This window comes from Rhinolophus sinicus, linkage group LG06, assembly GCF_036562045.2.
Source record: "Rhinolophus sinicus isolate RSC01 linkage group LG06, ASM3656204v1, whole genome shotgun sequence".
NCBI lineage: Eukaryota > Metazoa > Chordata > Mammalia > Chiroptera > Rhinolophidae > Rhinolophus > Rhinolophus sinicus.
Genome location: NC_133756.1, coordinates 107,029,135 through 107,049,930, shown reverse-complemented (window position 1 = coordinate 107,049,930; position 20,796 = coordinate 107,029,135). Strand labels below are relative to the sequence as shown.

At 35.6% G+C, this 20,796-nt stretch overlaps 1 protein-coding gene across 5 annotated transcripts in view; it reads right to left on the bottom strand.

The window, feature by feature from the left end:
* Nucleotides 1–544: 544 nt before the first annotated feature.
* Nucleotides 545–20,796, bottom strand: part of NOX4 (NADPH oxidase 4) — a 160,337-nt gene continuing 140,085 nt past the window's right edge. For all 5 annotated transcript variants that reach the window (XM_019739645.2, XM_019739649.2, XM_074335620.1 and 2 more), the window contains one exon: nucleotides 545–8,175. In XM_019739645.2, the coding sequence (XP_019595204.1) occupies nucleotides 8,055–8,175 (121 nt within the window). In that variant the 3' untranslated portion in view covers nucleotides 545–8,054. The remainder of the gene's footprint in view (nucleotides 8,176–20,796) is intronic.

Genomic DNA, 20,796 nt, shown 5'->3' with positions numbered 1-20,796 from the left:
CTTACAACACTAATGCTATTAAAGCATGCACTCATGACCCCACTGTGACACAAAGCAAATAATGCACGTAGGGAATGCAAGCACATAACTGCTAATCTTGCCTTTTAAATGCATTTCAACTTGACCTACTGAAAAGCCAATTACAGAATGCATGCCAGTTTGGCAAAAGAGAGGCGGCAAGACACCATATCAGGAAAACAGATTCTTTGAATGTAAATCACTTGAAGGAAGGCAATGTGGTAGAAATTGATAGAGGACAATGCAGTACCACATAGTGATACTTAAATGCTACAAACAAGTCATCACTTCTTAAAGCTCTACAAATTAGAGCACTGTGGCATCTGATTTGACCCAGGAATGACTTTTAGATCAGAGAAAACAATAAACAGTAATTTATTATAAAGAACATAGATTTAGAAACACGGATAGTATAATGTCTTTTACTCTGACACAAATATCTTTTCATCCTGCTGATGCAAGAAGGCTTTCCAGTTTTGTATACCTTACTAGGTATATCTTAGACCTGAAAGTAATCACAATCATGTGTACTAAAGCATTTTTATTCACCTGTCTACTATCAAATTATAGTTTCACAGCCAACACAGAATCACAAAATGGAACGTATCTTAGAGAAAATTCTGGTCTGCATTTTTCTGATGGGGAAATCACACAGCTAGCTAGTTTTCAGATGGTACTAGAACACAGGTCTCTAAGACAGAGCATATGGCAAATTTCTCATATCCCATCTATGTACATGTCAGACAAAACTGTGAATTATTCTACAATTATTCTTTATTTTGTGTAATTCACAGATTTTAAAAAGAAAGAGATGGTGACATATTGGAAAAAAATAAACAAAATCTTTTAAGCAGGAGTTAACATATGGGTATAAATATAATATTTACAGTACATTCAATGTTTAGGTAAATGTGAAACCTTTAAGGATCAAGTATAAAAATTCAACATTTAGACTTCACAATGAGCATATTACATTTTATTAATTATCTGTGCAGAAAAATATGTATAATTTGAATTCTTAAAATTGTACAAATATTCAATGTTTTGATGGACAGTTATGAGACTTGAAAGTAATACTCAAGAAATCAAACCAAAATCCCAAATTTGGTGTATTAAATTTAGAGATTAGCATTCTATAATTCCGAATTATACATCCTGCTGAAATGAAAGTTACAAGTGTTGAGATGCTTGTAAGTTTTAAAGCTTTTCAAAGGAACATTTTTTAAGTATTATTTGTTTAATATCTTCACTTGTCAGACTAGTGTGATCATTTGGTCTTTCATTAGGGTGAAACACCACTAAACCATTCTCAAAATCCTGGAGAAATTTCTTGATTTTTATTGCCAGTGGTGCACAATTAGTTTACTCTAAGAGGAATTTTAGGGGTATATTTGTCCAACCTTTATTTGTCACTTTTAAACACTATGCCTGTTCCAAAGCAATGAAGGTTTTCTACAAACATGCTGTAACTTTACAACAATATAATTACACATAAAAATAAATGTGTTTTTTTCCAACTCTTTACAAGTATTGAATCTGTGTTACTGCTTCCTCTCCAGCACTGTACACTCACACTTCCATTTAGCCAGACAAGAATTAAACGCCACACCTGGATTGCTGAGTGGCTCACATTTTGATGGAAGGGTTACACTTCTTCCAATTGCAAGCTTTTGAATGCTTATTATGAAAGCTGGAAAGCATCATTACACATTATTGCAGAATGTCTTTTTATTCAGGCAATTTTGCTTCCAATCCACCATAATCAGCATAATCTCTCTCTCTCTTTCTGTCTCTCTCTCTCTCTCACACACACACACATACATAATTTAAATATAAATATCTACAAAATAATGTGGGTTTGATGAACATACATAATGTAAAGTATCTTTGGCAGGAGTAAGAAAAAATAAAAAGATACATTTTTTTTTTCATGTAGGAAAAACGTAGCTACAACGCAGTGCTATTTTCTTTTATAGAATTATTTCTAGCTCTAAGATACAGGCCTTGGTTTAAACTCAGTAGGATGTCTCATAAACAGCTGTTTTTTACTTCATCAAATTTTAAATAATCAGGGTAAGTTATATCGCCCTCCAACCACTCCTAGCTCAATTGTCATAGATCAATACAGCTAGCTATTTCTCGCCACATTGGGCCTGACCAAAATTAGTTGAGGAATTCAGAAGGTCATTATACTAGACATAACAGGCAACTTTGCTTATCTGAATCTCACAACAGATCAGTGGTGCTGATTTGCCTCTGAGTACTTCTCTACTTGCCCAGAAAGCGCAGTTAAATACTCTTTCAGTTACAATGGACTGTGACTCATAAAAGCCTGCGTTTTCACTTTCTTAGAACTGTATTTTCTTTTTACTGTGTTTTCAAAATACCTACTAAAGAAGATTTGCTCAGGAAATTTCTATTTCTTCACCACTCTTTTCCTCCTCTCACCCACACTACTTTTTTCCTCCTCTCCCCCACATTCTTGCCCCATTACATCCATGTAAGTTAAGCAGGGGCCGATATCACTCCCATTTTTATGTATGTAGTCTAATACTTTTCAGGGGTAAATACTGCAAGTCTTCCGGTTTCTACCCCAAGATCCTATTCACTCCACACATTGGAGGAAGCTAGATAAATGATGACACCGGCACATGCTCAGGGTAGGACAGAACTGCCACCAATAATTCCCACTTTTTAAAGTGATTTCTACTTTTCCTAACTCTAAATTTTAGTCAAATTTTATGGAAAAGAGAAGAAAGTAAAGACAGTTTCCGGGTATGGCCATTTGGTAAGCAGATAATTGTCGCCTTTAAATAAAGATGTGATTACACCTGATAGGCACCCAGTTATGTGGATAAAGATGCCAAGCTGACTCAAGAGTTGTTATTTTCCTGAACTGGAGAGTCCCTGGGAGTCTGGAGAATAAGCTGTGACGCTCGTCTAATCACAGACTGTGGAGTGCAACTCAGGTCATGGTCTAACATATGTGGGAGGTATTTTACATTCCTTTAAGGTTCAACTAGAGAAGATTTAACTGCTTTCTCCCTAGCCAATGTGTTGGCTGCCATATATTTCTTAGCAGGCAAGCAAAGCTCCCATTTGATGCCTCGTGGAGATTTTTCACCACTAAAATGAAATATACAGTCATCCTAAATTGATAACGAGGCTCGAATGAATGTGCTGATATAGGTGAACAGATACACTGTTATGATACAACAAAGAGAATATCTGTTTCTCAGTGGCTGCATTTTTAAGGAGGCTGCATTCCCTGGGTAGAAGGATAAGAACTGAAAAATAAGACCTTGCAATGACAGAATGTTAATGTGTTGCATGTGAATCATTGGATGACAGCTTCCCCTTCCTAAATGCTACATATATCAGAGCATTTGTGCAGCGCTGGTTCTCATCTAAAGGTTGAGGTTGTCTCTAGGTCAACTTGCAGCTCATCAGAGCTCTAATTCTTAAAGAAGATTACAATTCTGAACAAAGGAAAAAACTTCTGCTGTGATTCTAGTGGCAAAGAAAATGTCAAAGGATCCCTAAAAAAAAACCCCAAATACCACATTATTTTACATTTTTCCAAACCAGAGTAACAGCCAGTTTTGTCACACATCTGCACATCTATTAAGTAGTTGCTCAAATGGAAAGAAAAGCATTATCATGTCCTGATGTGTTAAATAATTTTTATTTCTGTGCTTCCCTTTTTTTCCTCCTAGTTTTTCTCCTATGAGGTATTTCTTGCCCCTACAGACTCTTAAACTGTAATATAACACTCTGCAATAAGTTTACTAGTGATTTTGTATAATGTAAAATAAATGAAAAAATCTATTTCTAGATTTTATAAACAAGAATATAAAAATTTAAGATAAGGGAAAATAAAAATTCTGTATATTCACTTTTAAAAAGTCACTGGTCTGTTGTAGCACAAAATACTTTAAATGATCCACATGGCCTTATTTTCTCTTCTCTCTTATGGGCCCTTCTTTGCTAAATATCGGAAGTCTTCTGCTTCTTTTCTTAAGAAAATGTCATCTCTGACATCACTGCAACTCTTTTTAGACTACTACGGAATGAAATAAAGAAGTTGGGGTAATGGAGGGGAGATTTAGATGGAAGGAAACTGTGAGTTCTTATTGTCTGTGGTGGTTAAAGTAAATACAGATCTCATTCTGCTTGATTTCATTTATTCCCTGTCTCACTCAATTACAAAAAATGACTCTTTTTTGCCTGAACAAGAAGCATGTTATGGTCATGTGAGTAGAGAATAAAGTCAATTTGTTTTAATAACGTTTCCCTGTGTGGTTAGAAAGCTGGTGAAGTTATGAGTTTTGTCTAAGAACCTAAATTTAAAATTATATTAGAATTTCCTAGAAACTATACTATTACATATTTCTAATACAGAGTATTGGAGAACATAATCCCTTTACCATAATTGTCATATTTTAAAACTGATATCTGAAAATAGATTCAAATAGGCAAAATATAAAAGACTAACAAATTTAGAGTCAGAAGATATATAGAGAAGAAAAGCGTGAATTTCTGCTCTGAACCTAAAATTAACACTCAGTACCTTATTTTCCCCTTAATACTAGAGTTTATAGGGAGATTCAAACTAACAGTTCTAGATGTGTCTTATTAGATGTATATTTCACAGGGAGGTGGAAAGAGCCTTTCAGTAACTGGAGAGATTCGGAAAGCTGAGCTCCCATTTTGACTTTGTGACAAACTCAATGAACAACTTGAAACAAATTACCATCTTCCCTTGGACCTCAGTTTCCTCAACTGCAAAATAACAGTACTCCCAATTTCAGTATTTTGTTTCTGTAATATAACTGGATATGAAAGAGTCCTAGATAGCATAGAAAAAGGGAACTGTTTATCACAAGCAGCCATTAAAAATGTGTCTCATTGGTTTAGGACAATCACTGTTCGGTTGAGATAACTTAAAGAAAAACATTGTTTTTACCTAATTTTTTTTCTCTCTAGTATAATGAACATTCTCCAGCCCAGCATTACCTGTAAATGACAATGACTGGTCCCTAGCAAGCCTCTTAACAATGCTTTATAATTTAAATCCATTACCTGCTGGGAATGCTCCAAGTAAACACTGATTTAGGGGGTTATAATATAGGTACATGGAGTCAATCAGTTCAGCCTATAGTGTATCTACATGCTTTTATTTCTTTGTTTTAAGTGCCTGTACTATCACAATCACCCAACTAGCATTTAAAGTCACTACATGACAAAACTATCAATCATTTCCTTTTTAACTCGAATTAAAATCAAGCAAAAATTAAGCCCCAAATTTATGTGTTTGTGTGTGGGGGGGTGCATATTAATCTTTTTTTATTGTTATTTATATATAAAATCACAGCCTTACCTTGTATAAAGCAAGGTACCCAAGAAGATTAAAAACAATGGAAGAGTCTATTGGAGTCTTTGTTTTGGGTTATACAAAGATAATTTTCTTTCCTTTGTCCACAGAGTTAATTTCTTAGTATAATCCTATAAGAAATGATAGTTTCTTCCAAATAATCCAAGAAAACAAAGGTAGAATTAAAAATAAAAACTATAATGATTATCATTTGGTTCAGCAGTTCTCAAACAGCGTTCCTTGCTTTTGGAGATTGTTTGTGAACCCCCAAGTTTGTCTGTAATATATGTACATGTGTCATAGTATTCTCTTTTAATCAGGTCCTCACAAAAAATACATTACCTAGAAAAGATTAATTAACTACTGATCTGGTCCAAATGAGAAAGCTAAATCCCCGGGTGAGCAGCAATTAGCCATAGTCAGGCCATTAGCCAGTGACATGGATAGCCCCCCAGAAGGCTGCTTATTCTACTGGGCACAAACATAGATGATGATTCTGAAACTTGTATCACCCGGAGAAGAAACTCTGTCTGCTTTATTTGTTGCAAGGTAAAGTAAGCTAATAAACATTTCAAGGATATCATTTCAATTTTAACATTGACTGCCACTAAAATTAGTTTTAAGAGCTGTGTGACAAGAATTAGCTAGAAAGAATCCCTCAAACAAAACAAAGCTCTCTTATACATGCCTTCTGAAACCCTAGTTTCATTCCTACCTACAGAAACAAAAATTACCTATGTTAACACCTAATGTTTGAACATCAACTGGAATTTAAAATATACAGAATAGCATCTGCTATGTAGAATAGATACTTGGAAAGATCACTCTTCTGTTGAAAATTCTTCCACCTGTTTTACTGAAATTAAGTGTATTAATATAATCACTTAAATAAATTATGACCAATAAAGGGTCAGTATTGCACATCAAACCTGTACTAAACTAAGTTTCTTTTTACTAGTTCTTTCCGTTATTTGTTCTCACAAAAATTCTTTTTCATTTAGATAGTGTTGCCAAGATGTACTGGTGATTAAATATGCCTTCAGAGATAAAGCTGCAGGAACATTGCACACTTCCCATATCTTTATCTGACTCACCTTCCTTTCACAGAGGGAGATTAAAGGAGTCCAAAGAGAGGAATGAAATATCTGTAAGTAATGTGTTTGTGAACATTCAATGGTAGATGGTTTAACATGCTTGATCGTTATTGGTGAATCAGAGCAAAAAAATGACAGTAGCATCTATCAAGTTATATCATGAAAAATCTTAACAAAGGTAAGACAAGTTATGCTGCTGATGTAAGCAATGTTCTATATTTGATAGCAAATGATATATGTCTATAAAACAAAATCACTAAACTATTGAAAAAAAAAAAAAAAAAAGCCTTAATTCTTAAGGTAGTAAAGTAGATTTTTTCCTGGAGCCAAACGTATAATGGCCAGGGAGCGTAAACTGATAGGATCACACAGAGTAATCCCAACAGTGACTACAGTCAATAATTCCCTACTGAGAATATCAGAAGGTACAACAATAGTATTCTTGATTCTGAATTTACATTTGAATAACTAAGGAAGTGTTTATCTTGTATAGAAAGTAAAATACAGGTTTCCTGTGAGGGAGGTGACTACACTTTCCCATTAGGAATGTGACTACAATGTCTCCAACATAAACCAATGTGTGACAAAAGAGAGGTCTTCCATCTTGCTCAGTGACTACTGACAGACATGGTGCCCTTTGGTCTCCAAGTGCAAATTAAACAAAGGCCCTTAAGAGGCTAAAGAGTAAGATAAATTATGCTGGGGAAAAAAGTAAATCAAAATAATAGAGATCACAATGATGAAAAGGGCAAAAAGTTATCAGTCTATATATCCCTTTATAATTTATAATAATGATAGTTTCTTCATTACTATGCAACAGTAATAGATTAAATAAGTTGAGGGTGAAAATGACTGATTAAATCATTGTGCCTAATGCATGCCAAGAAAGGGAAGATTTCTCAAGACAGAAGGGAAAAAAAGAAAGAAATATATAAAAATAGATACTATATCAACATCTGTACAAGGTTCACTTAGTATAAAGTCGACAGGTATCAAGTAGAGGTATTAGCATCAGTAGTGAGGAAGATTAGATATTGACACTAAGTACCCGTATCAATTCAGAGTGTTGTGCTATATCTTCAAACATCTAACATATTTGCCTAGAGCTTTTCTAAATCAAAGTTACTCTGTTTATACTCATGTAGAAAATGTAATCTGAGTTTCAATGAATTTTTAATTTTGTTCAATCTTGCATTTGTTCAACCAAAAACAATTTATAGAGGACCCAGGCTATCAGCCTCACAGTGAGCAAGTGCAGCTCCTCACTGGGGAGTTCTTGAATCAGCCATAAAAATCAAGAGTGTGAATCTAATAGTTTTCCTTTAATTCTAGCACTGAAAAGTGAATCATCACATCAAATATTCTTCAGGGCCTCTTCGGTTTCCAGATTTAATGTGTAATGTGACCTGTCATCTTGCCACATTCTCTGCATTTCCATTTTAAATAATCATAAATAAGAAAACCTTGCTACCCTTTGGCGTGACACAGCTGTTTGATTCAGCTGAATTTCAAAGTCTTAGCAATTGCACTCATTCCTTCTTTGGAGTCCTGGTTCATCTCAAAGGTTTTCAGCTGAAAGATTCTTTATTATATTCAAATCTTGTCCCGTATGAGTTGCTTCGGTTACTCAGTTTATGAAGAGTCTTAGAAATTGAACTGGGTCCACAGCAAAATACTCCAACTGTTTTCCTGGGAAGGGAGAGGGAGGAAATAGAAAGTCAGGTGGAAAATTTGGGAGAACAAGACAAGAAGTATGCTTGATGAGCATGTGTAAAGTATTAACAACATTAATTTTTTGCTGCTTTGCATATTAAAAATAACTGTCCAATTATTTCAAAATGTAAATGATCACCTGGAAGATATTTTATTTACCTCATGATTTTCAGACTAGAATTCGAGGTAATTCAAACAATGCACCTATGAGCACACATTTGCTTATTATCAGGCAGAGAGTAAGCAGTCTGCCTTAGCCTTTTCATTACATGCCATTGGTGAAGACAGAAACTAAACGAAGAGCAGCCGTTGGTAGATGTTCAGCCATAACGGATCATGTCAATCTTCTCTTACAGATATTTTATATAGCTTTTTCCTAAAGATTTCATGGATTTTCATGGGCAGTGATGAATAGGAGCAGAGAAAGGAAAGCTATTACCAATTTGAAAGGATAATTTTAAGTGACTAATTTATATCCATATTGAAGTAAAAAGCGTGTTAATCTAGATATGTTTCCTGTTATATTTATGCTCTGCAATAATTGTAACAAATGCCAAGCAGGTTTTATTATTTGCTAACATACAATTTTAGTAGATAAATTATACATATCCCTAACAACTAGACTGAGTATATCCCAGAAAATGACTAATATTTCACATTGATCTTCCTCCACAGTTTGTTGAGTTTCTTGAATTATTCCCAGTATATCAAAGTGATTAACAATTCATATATCTTAGACAAATACAGTATGTCCTTATTGTCTGAGAATAATTGTTGCTGAAAAAAAAGTGAATCCATTTAAATGGGTATCAAACATTTATAACAAATACTGAAAAATGACTTTATTAAAAATTTTTCACCTTGAAAAATAAATCACAGAAACACAAAAATAAAACTTTCACTGGCAGTCATGAGGGAGTAAGGGGAAATAGATTTACCCTGTGCATTAAAAAACAAGGAAAAAAATGATGTACGAAACAAGTATTTTCTGATACTGGACAGTAGGCAGAACAGGACAGTGATCCCTGAGAAAAGAGAAAAAATAAAGTGAGTCCAGCAACTGTCTCTGCTTGGTGCCTAAAGGTAAGCTATAGGCTGCAGCACAGAATTGGGGAAACTCACGTGGAGATCAGTGATGTCACTGAGTTGAGGAGACAATGGAATTCATGGAGGCCCAAGTAACTAAAATTTGTGGAGGAGACATGGAAGGGAAGAGAGATTCACAAAAAGAAGCTCTGGAGATCTGGAGAGGAGTATCCTCAAGTAATTGACTGATTTACTCATGTGTGAGAGAAAACAAAAGAAACACGCACACATGAATCTTGGTCCAGAATTGCCAGGGAGCAGTAAGTCAAACAAAGTCCATAGTTTACACAAGGCTGTGAATGATTCATGTTCCCACAAGCCAGAATGAAAAGATCTGTATATAATACATGGTCAATAGGTAGTGTTCTAGAAAGTTATCATCTTATTTGCAAAAGGTAGAGTGGATGTTAGTAAAATCAGCCGTAGATGGAAGGCTGTTCTAGACCTATACTAAGAAAGCTTCACAGCAAGCCTTGAAAAAATTTAAACTAAACCCAAGTAACAATATTTCAGGCCAGAAATGAATCTAACAATATTGAAAAGAGAAAATCAAAATTGGGTATTTAATATCTAAACTTCAAAATCTACAGCATTGAATTAAAAATTACCAGAAATGTATAAAGCAAGAAATTATGAACTATAACTTACAACTAGGAGTGTTATGGGCTGAATTGTGTCCCCCTCCCGCCCCCATTCATATGCTGAATATCCAGCCACCAGTACCTCAGAATGTAGCTGTATTTGGAAACAGGACCTTTATTGTGTGATTAAGTGAAAATGAGGCTGTTAGTGTGGACCCTATTCCAACCTGACTAGTGTCTTTATAAGAAGAGAAAATATGGATATATAAAGAAACACGAGATACACACACACACACACACACACACACACACACACACACAAATACCATGTGAAGAGGCAAAAAGAGTATGATCATCTGTAAGCCAAAGGGGGTAGGGGGTGTCTCAGAGGAAATTAACCCAGCTGGCATCTTGATCTTAGACTTCTAGCCTCCAGAACTGCTAGAAAATACATTTCTATTGTTTAATCCACTCAGTCTGTGGGATGTTATTATGGAAGTACTAGCAAACTAATATAAGGAGAAAGATCAGTCAATAGAAAAAGGCCCAGAATGACAGAAATTATAGAATTATCAGACATGGTTATTGAAATGGTGATGAGAAATATGCTTCCTATGTTCAAAGGTAAGCATCAACAGGATGAGAAGAGACATAGAAGATTTTTTTAAAGGCTTAAGTAGAAATTGTCAATTAGTTTAACATATATGTAACTGTAGTCCCACCATGAGAGAAGAGAGAATGGAAAGAGAAAAAAACATTTAAGAAACAATTGTCTTTTTTTCCCCAAATTTGACAAAACAAACACATAGATCCAAGAATCTAATGAACCCCAAGGAGAATACACACAAAACCATCCAAGGCAATTTATAGTAAAACTCTGAAAGCCGGTCACAAAGAGAAAAACAAAATCAGCCAGAGGTAGGGAAAGACACATTGCAAATAATAACCAAAAGATGAAAGATGGACTTCTTGTCACAAATTATGTAAGTCAGAAGACAATGAAGTGATATCTTCAAAGTACCGAAAGATAAAAAAACAAAAACATCAACTAATCTATACCAAACAAATTCTATATTAAACAAAAATAACTTTCAATAATGAAGACAGAATATAAAAGTTTTCAAACAAAAGATGAGAAAATTCATTGCCAGCAAACGAGCACTACAAGGTGTGCTAAAGATAATTCTTCACGTAGGAAAATAAAATCAGAGGGAAATACAAATCTACCCAAAAGGAATGAAGAGCACCAAAATGATGAATCTGTCAATAACTATAATGTACATTTTGTCTAACTTTTGATTTCTTTAAAATATAATTAATGTTTAAAACAAAAGCAATAACAATACATTATGGAGTTTATAGCATATGTAGAAGAAAGATGAGTAAGAACAAGAGCCAGAGAGATGCATGGGGAATGAAAGTGCATGAAGCGGTGTAACGTCATTTGAAATATACTGCGATGAGCTAATGATGTACACTGTAACCTGTTATAGAACAATGTGCCTCTGATTTCAGCTTCGTCAGAATCACCTGAGGGACTTCAAGGCTGCAAACAGCTGAGCTCCATTGCTAAAGCTTTTGGTTTAGCAGATCTTGGATAGAGCTCAATAATTTTCTTTTCTAACAATTCCCAGGGGATGCTTCCCAGGAATACAGTTTGGGAGACGATGCCTTAAAGAAATCACTAAAAGCAAGCAAATATAGAGGTATGGATAGTATGTCGATATAGGAGAAACAAATGGAATCATAAAAAATACTCAGTCCACAAAAGGTGTATAAAGGAGAGAAAAAAATAGAAAAGAAAGAACAAATGAAATAAATAAAAAAGCAATAGTAAACGGCTGGACTTAAACCCAACCAAAGGAAATCACAGAATACTCAATGGGGAAAAGTTAGTCTCTTGAATAAGTGGTGTTGGAAAACTAGATATGTGCAGGTAAAAGAATGAAATTGGGACGTCATAGAAATGACGGCAGTGAGGTGGTCTTCTTGAGTTCTTCTTCGGAACTTACAACAAATTGAACATCTATAACCCATCAAAGGACTCTCTGCTCATCACACAAAACAGCTGAGACTCTAATGAGGATTACTTGAAGGTGGGCAAATTGGGCAAGCAGGAGAAGAGGGAAGGAAGCAGAGTGGAGACCGAGGTCACATCTGTGGCTACGGCTATGGAGGTGCAGGAGGTCCCAGGACAGAACAGAGACCACAAGAGCCAGGAGGTGGGCTCTTTCCCTGCTGATCTCTCCTGCCGAGAGAGCAGCATATTCAGCATTTGAGGCAGTAACCTCAGCTGAGACCTCCAGCTGGGCCCTAGGTGGGACAAAGGATGTAAACACCACACCCGGGCCCCTCCCCCCACTCTCCCAATCCTTCCCCCACCCTTCCAAAGACTCAAGCTGGCCCTTGAACTGAGGAGTAGTGTCAGATTACAGAGGAGCCATTGCACTCAGGATCTGGAAAGACCCAGCTTGCAGCTCCGACCCAGGGAAAAGTGTGGCACTGCTGGGCTGGGAGAGAGAAGACTCCTCCATCCCCAGTCCCCACCTTTTCTGGCATGCCTAGAGCATGGCAGTTACAAATGGGGTGACACACCCAGGGGTCAGCAGCAGGTGGCAGACGCAGCTCTGGGCTTTCAGCAGCTCAGAAATCTCCCGCCCTACAGACACACACACACACACACACACACACACACACACACACACACACACACATGGAAGAAGTGCCCTAAGACTCAGGAGACCTAGGCACAGGGCTGGCTGTGTTCCTCTCAGTGAGCATATAAGTGCAGGCAAGGGCAGAAACTGCACTGACTTTGTAAAAACTACCATCCAGACCCCATAGCCCCACTCATCTAAATCTGCAGTCCCAGGGTCACTCTTGGCACCAGGTGACCGGCTCTGCACAAGACGCAGAGGACTCTTTGGTACAGCAGAGGACAACCTAGAGAATACTTGGTGGGCTTAAGCCAAGACTGGTGTTGCTTTTTCTGTTTTGTTTTTTGTATTTTTGATATTTTTGCCTGTGTTGAGCGTGGGTTATTTGTTGTTTTTACATGTGAGTGTATTTGGTTTTTTCTTTGTTGTTGTTGTTGTGCTTGGTGATTTGCTTTGTTCTGAAATTGCCCTACACAAGGGCCCAGCCCAAAAGGCACAAGATTCAACACACCCAGAGGCCAACTCCAGACCAAACCACAGTATTACCCAGTTTGACCTACAAGTGACACACCCAGAGGGAATTCTCTATAGGCACAAGAGCCCATAGGGGCCAAGCCTCATTTGAGTGGTGAACCCTTATAGGCAGCAGAACATCCACTGTGGGCAGAGCCAAGTCTCACAACTAGTCAGCCTAGGAGTCAATCCCACCTACTAACAAGCCAAAAGCAATTAAAGATCAACTTTAACAGGACAATATACACAACACAAGAGTCACCTTTGGAGCATTTGCAAAGAAGAATGAGGAAGTGGTGCAAGTCATATATAAAGGTCACTACACAAGATAACTCAGCATAAAACAAGAACCCTAGGGGATCTACCTAATACATTGAAGCAAACACAAAGAGTCAGCCAGAATGGGGACACAAAGAAACGTCCCAAATAAAAGAACAGAGGAAACCTCCAGAAATGGAACCAAATAAAATAGAGGTAACCAACCTATCAGAGACAGAGTTCAGAACACTGATGATAAGAATGTTTAAGGAGCTTAATGACGACATAAAGAAGGATAGAAAAATGATAAAGAACAACCAGTTAGAACTAAATAATACAATAACTGAAATAAAGAACTCACTTGAAGGAATTACCAGGAGGTTAGATGAAGCAAAGGATAGAATCAGCGATTTAGAAGACAAGTTAGCAGAGATCGCCAAACAGAACAACAAAAAGAAAAAAGAATAAAAAACAATGAAGATGGTTTAAGAGACCTCTGGGATAACATCAAGCGCAACAACATGCTCATCATAGGAATACCAGAAGGTGAAGAGAGGAAGCAAGGGATTGAGAACATATTTGAAGTAATAATGTCCGAAAACTTCCCTAACCTGGTAAAGGAAACCGACACACAAGCCCAGGAAGTGCAGAGAGTTCCAACCAGGATAAACCCAAACAGATCCACACTAAGACACATTATAGTTAAAATGGCAAAGGTTAAAGACTAAGAGAGAATCCTAAAAGCAGCAAGAGAAAGACAGCTGGTTACATACAAGGGAACTCCCATAAGACTATCAAATGACTTTTCTACAGAAACATTGCAGACCAGGAGGGAGTGACAGGAGGTACTCAAAGTGATGGAAAATGAAGGCCTACAACCTAGATTGCTTTATACAGCAAGGCTATCATTTAAATTTGAAGGAGAGATAAAGAGCTTCCCAGAAAAGAATAAGCTAATGGAATTTATTACCACGAAGCCAGCATTGCAAGAAATATTAAAAGGGCTTCTGTAAACAGTAGAAAGATGAAAATAATCTAACTACAAATAAAAAAATGGCAGTAACTATGTACCTATCAATAATCACTTTAAATGTAAATGGATTATATGCTCCAATCAAAAGATATAGAGTGGCTGAGTGGGTAAGAAAGCAAGACCCTTGTATATGCTGTATAAAAGAGACTCACCTCAGATCAAAAGACACACACAGGCTGAAAGGGATGGGTTGGAGTAAGATATTTCATGCAAATGGAAACGAGAAAAAAGCTGGAGTTGCAATACTTATATTTGACAGAATGGACTTTAAAATCAAGAATATATTAAAAGACAAGATGGACACCACATAATAATAAAGGGATCAATCCAGCAAGAGGAAATAACCCTAGTAAACATCTATGCAACCAACATAGGAGCACCTAAATATATAAAACAGATATTGACTGACATAAAGACAGAGATCAACAGGAACACTATCATAGTAGGGGACTTCAACACACCTCTGACAACAAGGGACAGGTCTTCCAGACAGAAAATCAATATGGAAACAACAGCCTTAAATGACACATTGGACCAGTTGGATTTAATCAATATTTTCAGAACATTTCACCCCAAAGCTGCAGAATACACATTCTTCTCAAGCTCACATGGAACATTTTCCAAGATAGACCACACGTTAGGCCACAAAACAAGTCTTGATAAATTTAAGAAAACTGAAATCATACCAATTGTCTTCTCTGACCACTGTGCTATGAAATTAGAAATCAACTACAGGAAAAACACTGGAAGACACACAAATTCATGGAGGCTGAATAACATGTTACTAAATAATGAATGGGTCAACCATGAGATCAAGGAAGAAATCAAAAGATTTCTCGAGACAAACAAAAATGAAAACATGATGACCCAAAATCTATGACATACAGTGAAAGCAGTCCTAAGAGGGAAATTCATAGCACTGCAGGCCTACCTAAAGAAACAAGAAAAATCACTAACCAACAGTTTACCTTCACACTTAAGGGATCTGGAAAAAGAACAGCAAAATAACCACAAAGGGAGTATAAGGAGGGAGATAATAAAGGTCAGAGCAGAAATCAATGAAATAGACACCAGAAAACAATAAAAAACATCAATGAAGCCAAGAGTTGGTTTTTAGAGAAGATAAACAAAATCGACAAACCTTTAGCCAGACTCATCAAAGAGAGAGAGAGAGAGAGAGAGAGAGAGAGAGAGAGAGAGAGAGAGGACCCAAATTAATAAAATCAGAAATGAAAGAGAAGTGACAACAGACACCACAGAAATACAAAAAAATTTAAGAAATTACTATGAGCAACTATATGCCAACAAATTAGACAACCTGGAAGAAATGGACAATTTTCTAGAAGTATACAACCTTCCAAGGCTCATTCAAGAAGAAATGGAAAACCTGAATAGACTGATTACTACCAGGGAAATTGAATCAGTAATCAACAAGCTCCCAACAAACAAAAGCCCTGGACCAGATGGCTTTACAGGTGAATTTTACAAAACATTCAAAAAAGAATTATCACCTATTCTCCTCAAGCTATTCCAAAAAATCCAGAAGGAGGGAAGGCTCCCAAACACTTTTTATGAGGCCACTATCATAAAATCAGACAAAGACACTACAAAAAAAGAAAACTACAGGCCGATATCTCTAATGAACATAGATGCAAAATTCCTCAACAAAATATTAGCGAACAGAATTCAGCAATATATTAAAAAGATCATACACCATGATCAAGTGGGATTCATTCCTGGTATGCAAGCGTAGTTCAACATCCACAAATCAATTAATGTGATAAACCACATTAACAAAATGAAAAACAAAAATCATATGATCATATCAATAGATGAAGAAAAAGCAGTTGACAAAATCCAGCAGCCATTTATGATAAAAACCCTTAAGAAAGTGGGAATAGAGGGATCATATCTCAACATAATAAAGGCCATATATGATAAACCCACAGCTAATATCATACTCAATTGGGAAAAGCTAAAACTATTCCCTTTAAGATCAGGAACAAGGCAAGGTTGTCCACTTTCTCCACTTCTATTCAACATAGTGCTGGAAGTTCTAGCCACAGCAATCAGACAAGAAAAAGAAATAAAAGGCATCCAAATTGGTAAGGAGGAAGTAAAATTGTCATTATATGCAGATGACATGATACAATATATAGAGAACCCTAAAGAATCCACCAGAAAACTATTAGAACTGATAAACGAATTTAGTAAAGTAGCAGGATACAAAATTAATATTCAGAAATCAGTTGCGTGTGTATATACCAATAATAAAATATCAGGAGGAGAAATTAAGAAAAGAATCCCATTTACAATTGCTTCAAAGACTATAAAATACCTGGGAATAAATTTAACGAAAGAAGTAAAAGATCTGTACTCAGGAAATTATAAGACACTGAAGAGAGAAATTAAGGAAGATACAAATAGATAGAAACACATACCATGCTCATGGATAGGAAGAATTGATATTGTTAAAAATGTCCATACTGCCTAAGGCAATATACAAATTCAATGCAACTCCTATCAAACTACCAAGGACATTTTTCACAGAAATAGAACATATAATCCTAAAATTTATATGGAACCATAAAAGACTCTGGATAGCCTCGGCAATCTTGAGAAATAAGAATAAAGTGGGAGGTATAATGATACCTGACATCAAATTATATACTACAAGGCTACAGTAATCAAAACAGCATGGTACTAGCATAAAAACAAATACATAGATCAATGGAACAGAATAGAGAGCCCAGAAATAAATCCATGCCTATATGGTCATTTAATCTACAAAAATGGAAGCAAGAATTTATGGTGGGATAAAGACAGTCTATTCAATAAATGGTGCTGGGAAACCTGGACAGATACATGCAAAACAATGAAGCTGGACCACCTCCTTACACCATATACAAGAATAACTTCAAAATGGATTAAAGATTTAAATGTAAGATCTGAAACCATAAAATTCCTAGAAGAAAATATAGGAAGAAACTTTACAGACATTACCCGGAGTAAGATTTTTACTAATATATCCCCTCGGGCAAGGAAAATAAGAGAAAAAATAAACATGTGGGATTGCATCAAACTAAAAAGTTTTTTTCACAGCAAAGGAAACCATCAATAAAACAAAAAGGGATCCTACTGAATGGGAGAAGATATTTGCCAATGATATGTCTGATAAGGGGTTAACATCCCAAATTTATAAAAAACTCACTCAACCCAACTCCAAAAAACAAACAACCCAATTAAAAAATGGGCAGAGGACATGAAGAGACGTTTTTCTAAAAAGGACATACAGATGGCAAACAGACATGAAAAAATGCTCAACCTCACTAATCATTAGAGAAATGCAAATAAAAACCACAATGAGATACCACCTCACCCCAGTCAAAATGGCTATCATCAATAAATCAACAAACAACAAGTACTGTTGAGGATGTGGAGAAAAGGGAACCCTGGTGCACTGTTGGTGGGATTGCAGATTGGTGCAGTCATTATGGAAATCAGTATGTAGGTATCTCAAAAATCTGAAAATGGGACTACTTAATGACCCAGCAGTTCCACTTCTAGGTATCTATCTGGAGAAATCCAAAACTCTAATTCAAAAAAATTTATGCACCCCTATGTTTACTGCAGCACTATACATAATAGGCAAGACATGGAAACAACCGAAATGCCCATCAGTAGATGATTGGATTAAGAAACTGTGGTACATTTATACAATGGAGTACTATGCAGTCATGAAGAAGAAGGAAATATTACCATTTGCAACAATATGGATGGACCTAGAGAACATTAGGTTAAGTGAAATAAGTCAGACAGAGAAAGAGAAATACCATATGATCTCACTTATATGTGCAATCTAAAGGAAAGAATAAATGAATGGACTAATCAGAAACAGTCTCAGAGACATAGAGGAAATACTGAGTGTTGCTAGATGGGAGGGGCGTTGGGGATTAGAAAGGTGGAAGGTGAGGGGATTAGAAAGCACAGTCAGTAACCACAAGATGGCCACGGGGAAACAAAAGTCAATTTGGGGAATGTAATCAATAATGTTGTAAAGATTCTGTAGGGTATCCAATGGACACTTGTCTCAGTAGGGAAACCACCTCAGGGATGATGTAGATGCCTGATCACTGTACTGTACACTTGAAGCTGAAGTTCAACAATACTGAATGTCAACTATAATTATATATATATACACAGAGAGAGAGAGAGAGAGAGAGAAGCGGAGTACAGCATTAGGAATAGAGACAGTGGAAATGTAATGGCTGTGTGTGAAGTCAGAGGGATAGTGAATGGGTCTTTCATAGGTAATTATAGTTATTTTTTTCTAATTTTTCAGATTTTCTAAAGGCTTCTCTTAAATATTTTAGAATAAAATCATTATTTTTAAAGCATCCATATATGATTTCTTTATTTTTACATTTTATTTTTCAATCAAATAATTGTTAAGTAGTTAAACTTTAGGAGATCTTTTTGTAATTTGAGGAGTTGACCAATGTCACTTTCGCTTCCTTAATGAAATCCTAGGACATTTTTAAGATCTACAACTAATCATTATAATCACTCACACTAAATTCACATTAGGTTGCTGCAATCAAACAATTATCTGGAGATTTATCTCCAAAACTTTTGTTGAGGGTGGGTAGAGATAGACTTAGATGTTAAACAGAGAATGTTGTTTGGGGGCAGACCGAACTAGCTTCATATATGTTCGATATATATATGTGTATATTTTCCTATTATACCAATACTAGATTTCCATACAGATTTGTAAGTATGGGAATGTCATATAACGAGAAATTTTTCACTGCTTAGAGATTATTCATTTCTTGTATTACAGATCCAGAAGATTTGAATGATGAACCACAGACACTGGAGAAAATGTGAGAGACCAAACCTAAGTATTCTTAATTTGTGCTGTTTTTAAAACACCACGAGGCAGCATAACGTACAGTCTCAGACATTTCTCCAAACCCCAGAGTAGTAATTTTCTGTTCCGAAGTCCACATAAAGTTAATCCTTTATTTCTCCCTTTGCATAATACATAAGTTCAATTAACTGATGATTGATACACGTTTTATTATAAAATAATAGGAAACTGGATTTTGGTTAGGTGTAATAATACATAATTGTCTGACAGGTTGTTAAATACTGAATGGCTTATAAAGTAAATGTACAATATCTTTTTATGCTCTTGGAAAATTAGTTGTTGACACTTTCAGTATACTACAATTAACATTTTGCTGCAACATACATAGTGAATATGACGGTTTCTTGCAACACCTCATTGACCCTAAAAGGGCCATGGCAAAATAAGATTGCCACTTTTTTCTGTTTGGGAAAATGCTGTGCTGTAAAGCACATTACACTTTACAGTCAGAAGGTATGGGTTAATGTCTGAATTCTGACTCATTAACCACAGCTTTAGACAAATCATTACCTTTTGGTGTCATAGCTTCTTCATTTATAAAATAATGATGAAAGCAAGGTGACTTCAAAACCTCCTTCACTTTCGTTAATCATGTAATACCTTCACATAATTCAAATTCTGAATTTAAAAAAGCCATGCAAGAAAGGAACCACTCTCATGCACAAATGCAAAGTAAATTGAGTATAAAATTAATTCAGTCTTTTGGATTTGGTAGGACAGTATCTAAATGTGCACACCCTTTGATGCAGCAATTCCATTTCAAGGATCCTAACGTACTGTAATATTCTTACAAGAGCATGAGAAGATATGGGCAAAGATAATTACTATAGCACTGTTTCTAACAGTATAGGACTAGAGGCAACTTATATATCCATAAGCAGGATAGTGATGGTCATGTTATCCATATTCTAGAACACTGCTGAAGTAGAATTAGATGGAAATTATTCATGAACAATCTATAGTATATTTGAAAAAGATTATGTTGAAGAACTATATATTATAGATTCATTCAATTTTTGTTAAAAACTAAATTTGCTATTTTTATTATATATATTTTAAACATGTACATATATATATATACATATGGTTCTGTACTTATATAAATGTATATGACTTATATATGTATTCATAGTACGTATACCAGTGGTGCCAAAATAATGTATACAAGTGGACACTTAGCTCTAACGTTGCTCAAACAGTAGTTCGACATAATAGAAAGTGTCTAGACGCTGATGGTAACCACTCTGAACACCTCTTGTAATTGCAGAAGTCAAACGTGACTTGTATTCATCTTTTGTTATTGGTATATACTGAGTATTACAGATTTAACTTTAATAATAACAATTTTCCTTTCTTAAAATGTGTACACATTTTTTGGCACACTGTATACTTATAAAAGTATATATGCATATATAAGTACATATGTATACGTACATGTACTTATATACTTTTATAGGTGTGTGTATGTACATGCCAAGAAGAGCTTAATCGAATTTAAATTTGTATTCTGCATAGTTCATTAAACTAATACCTACT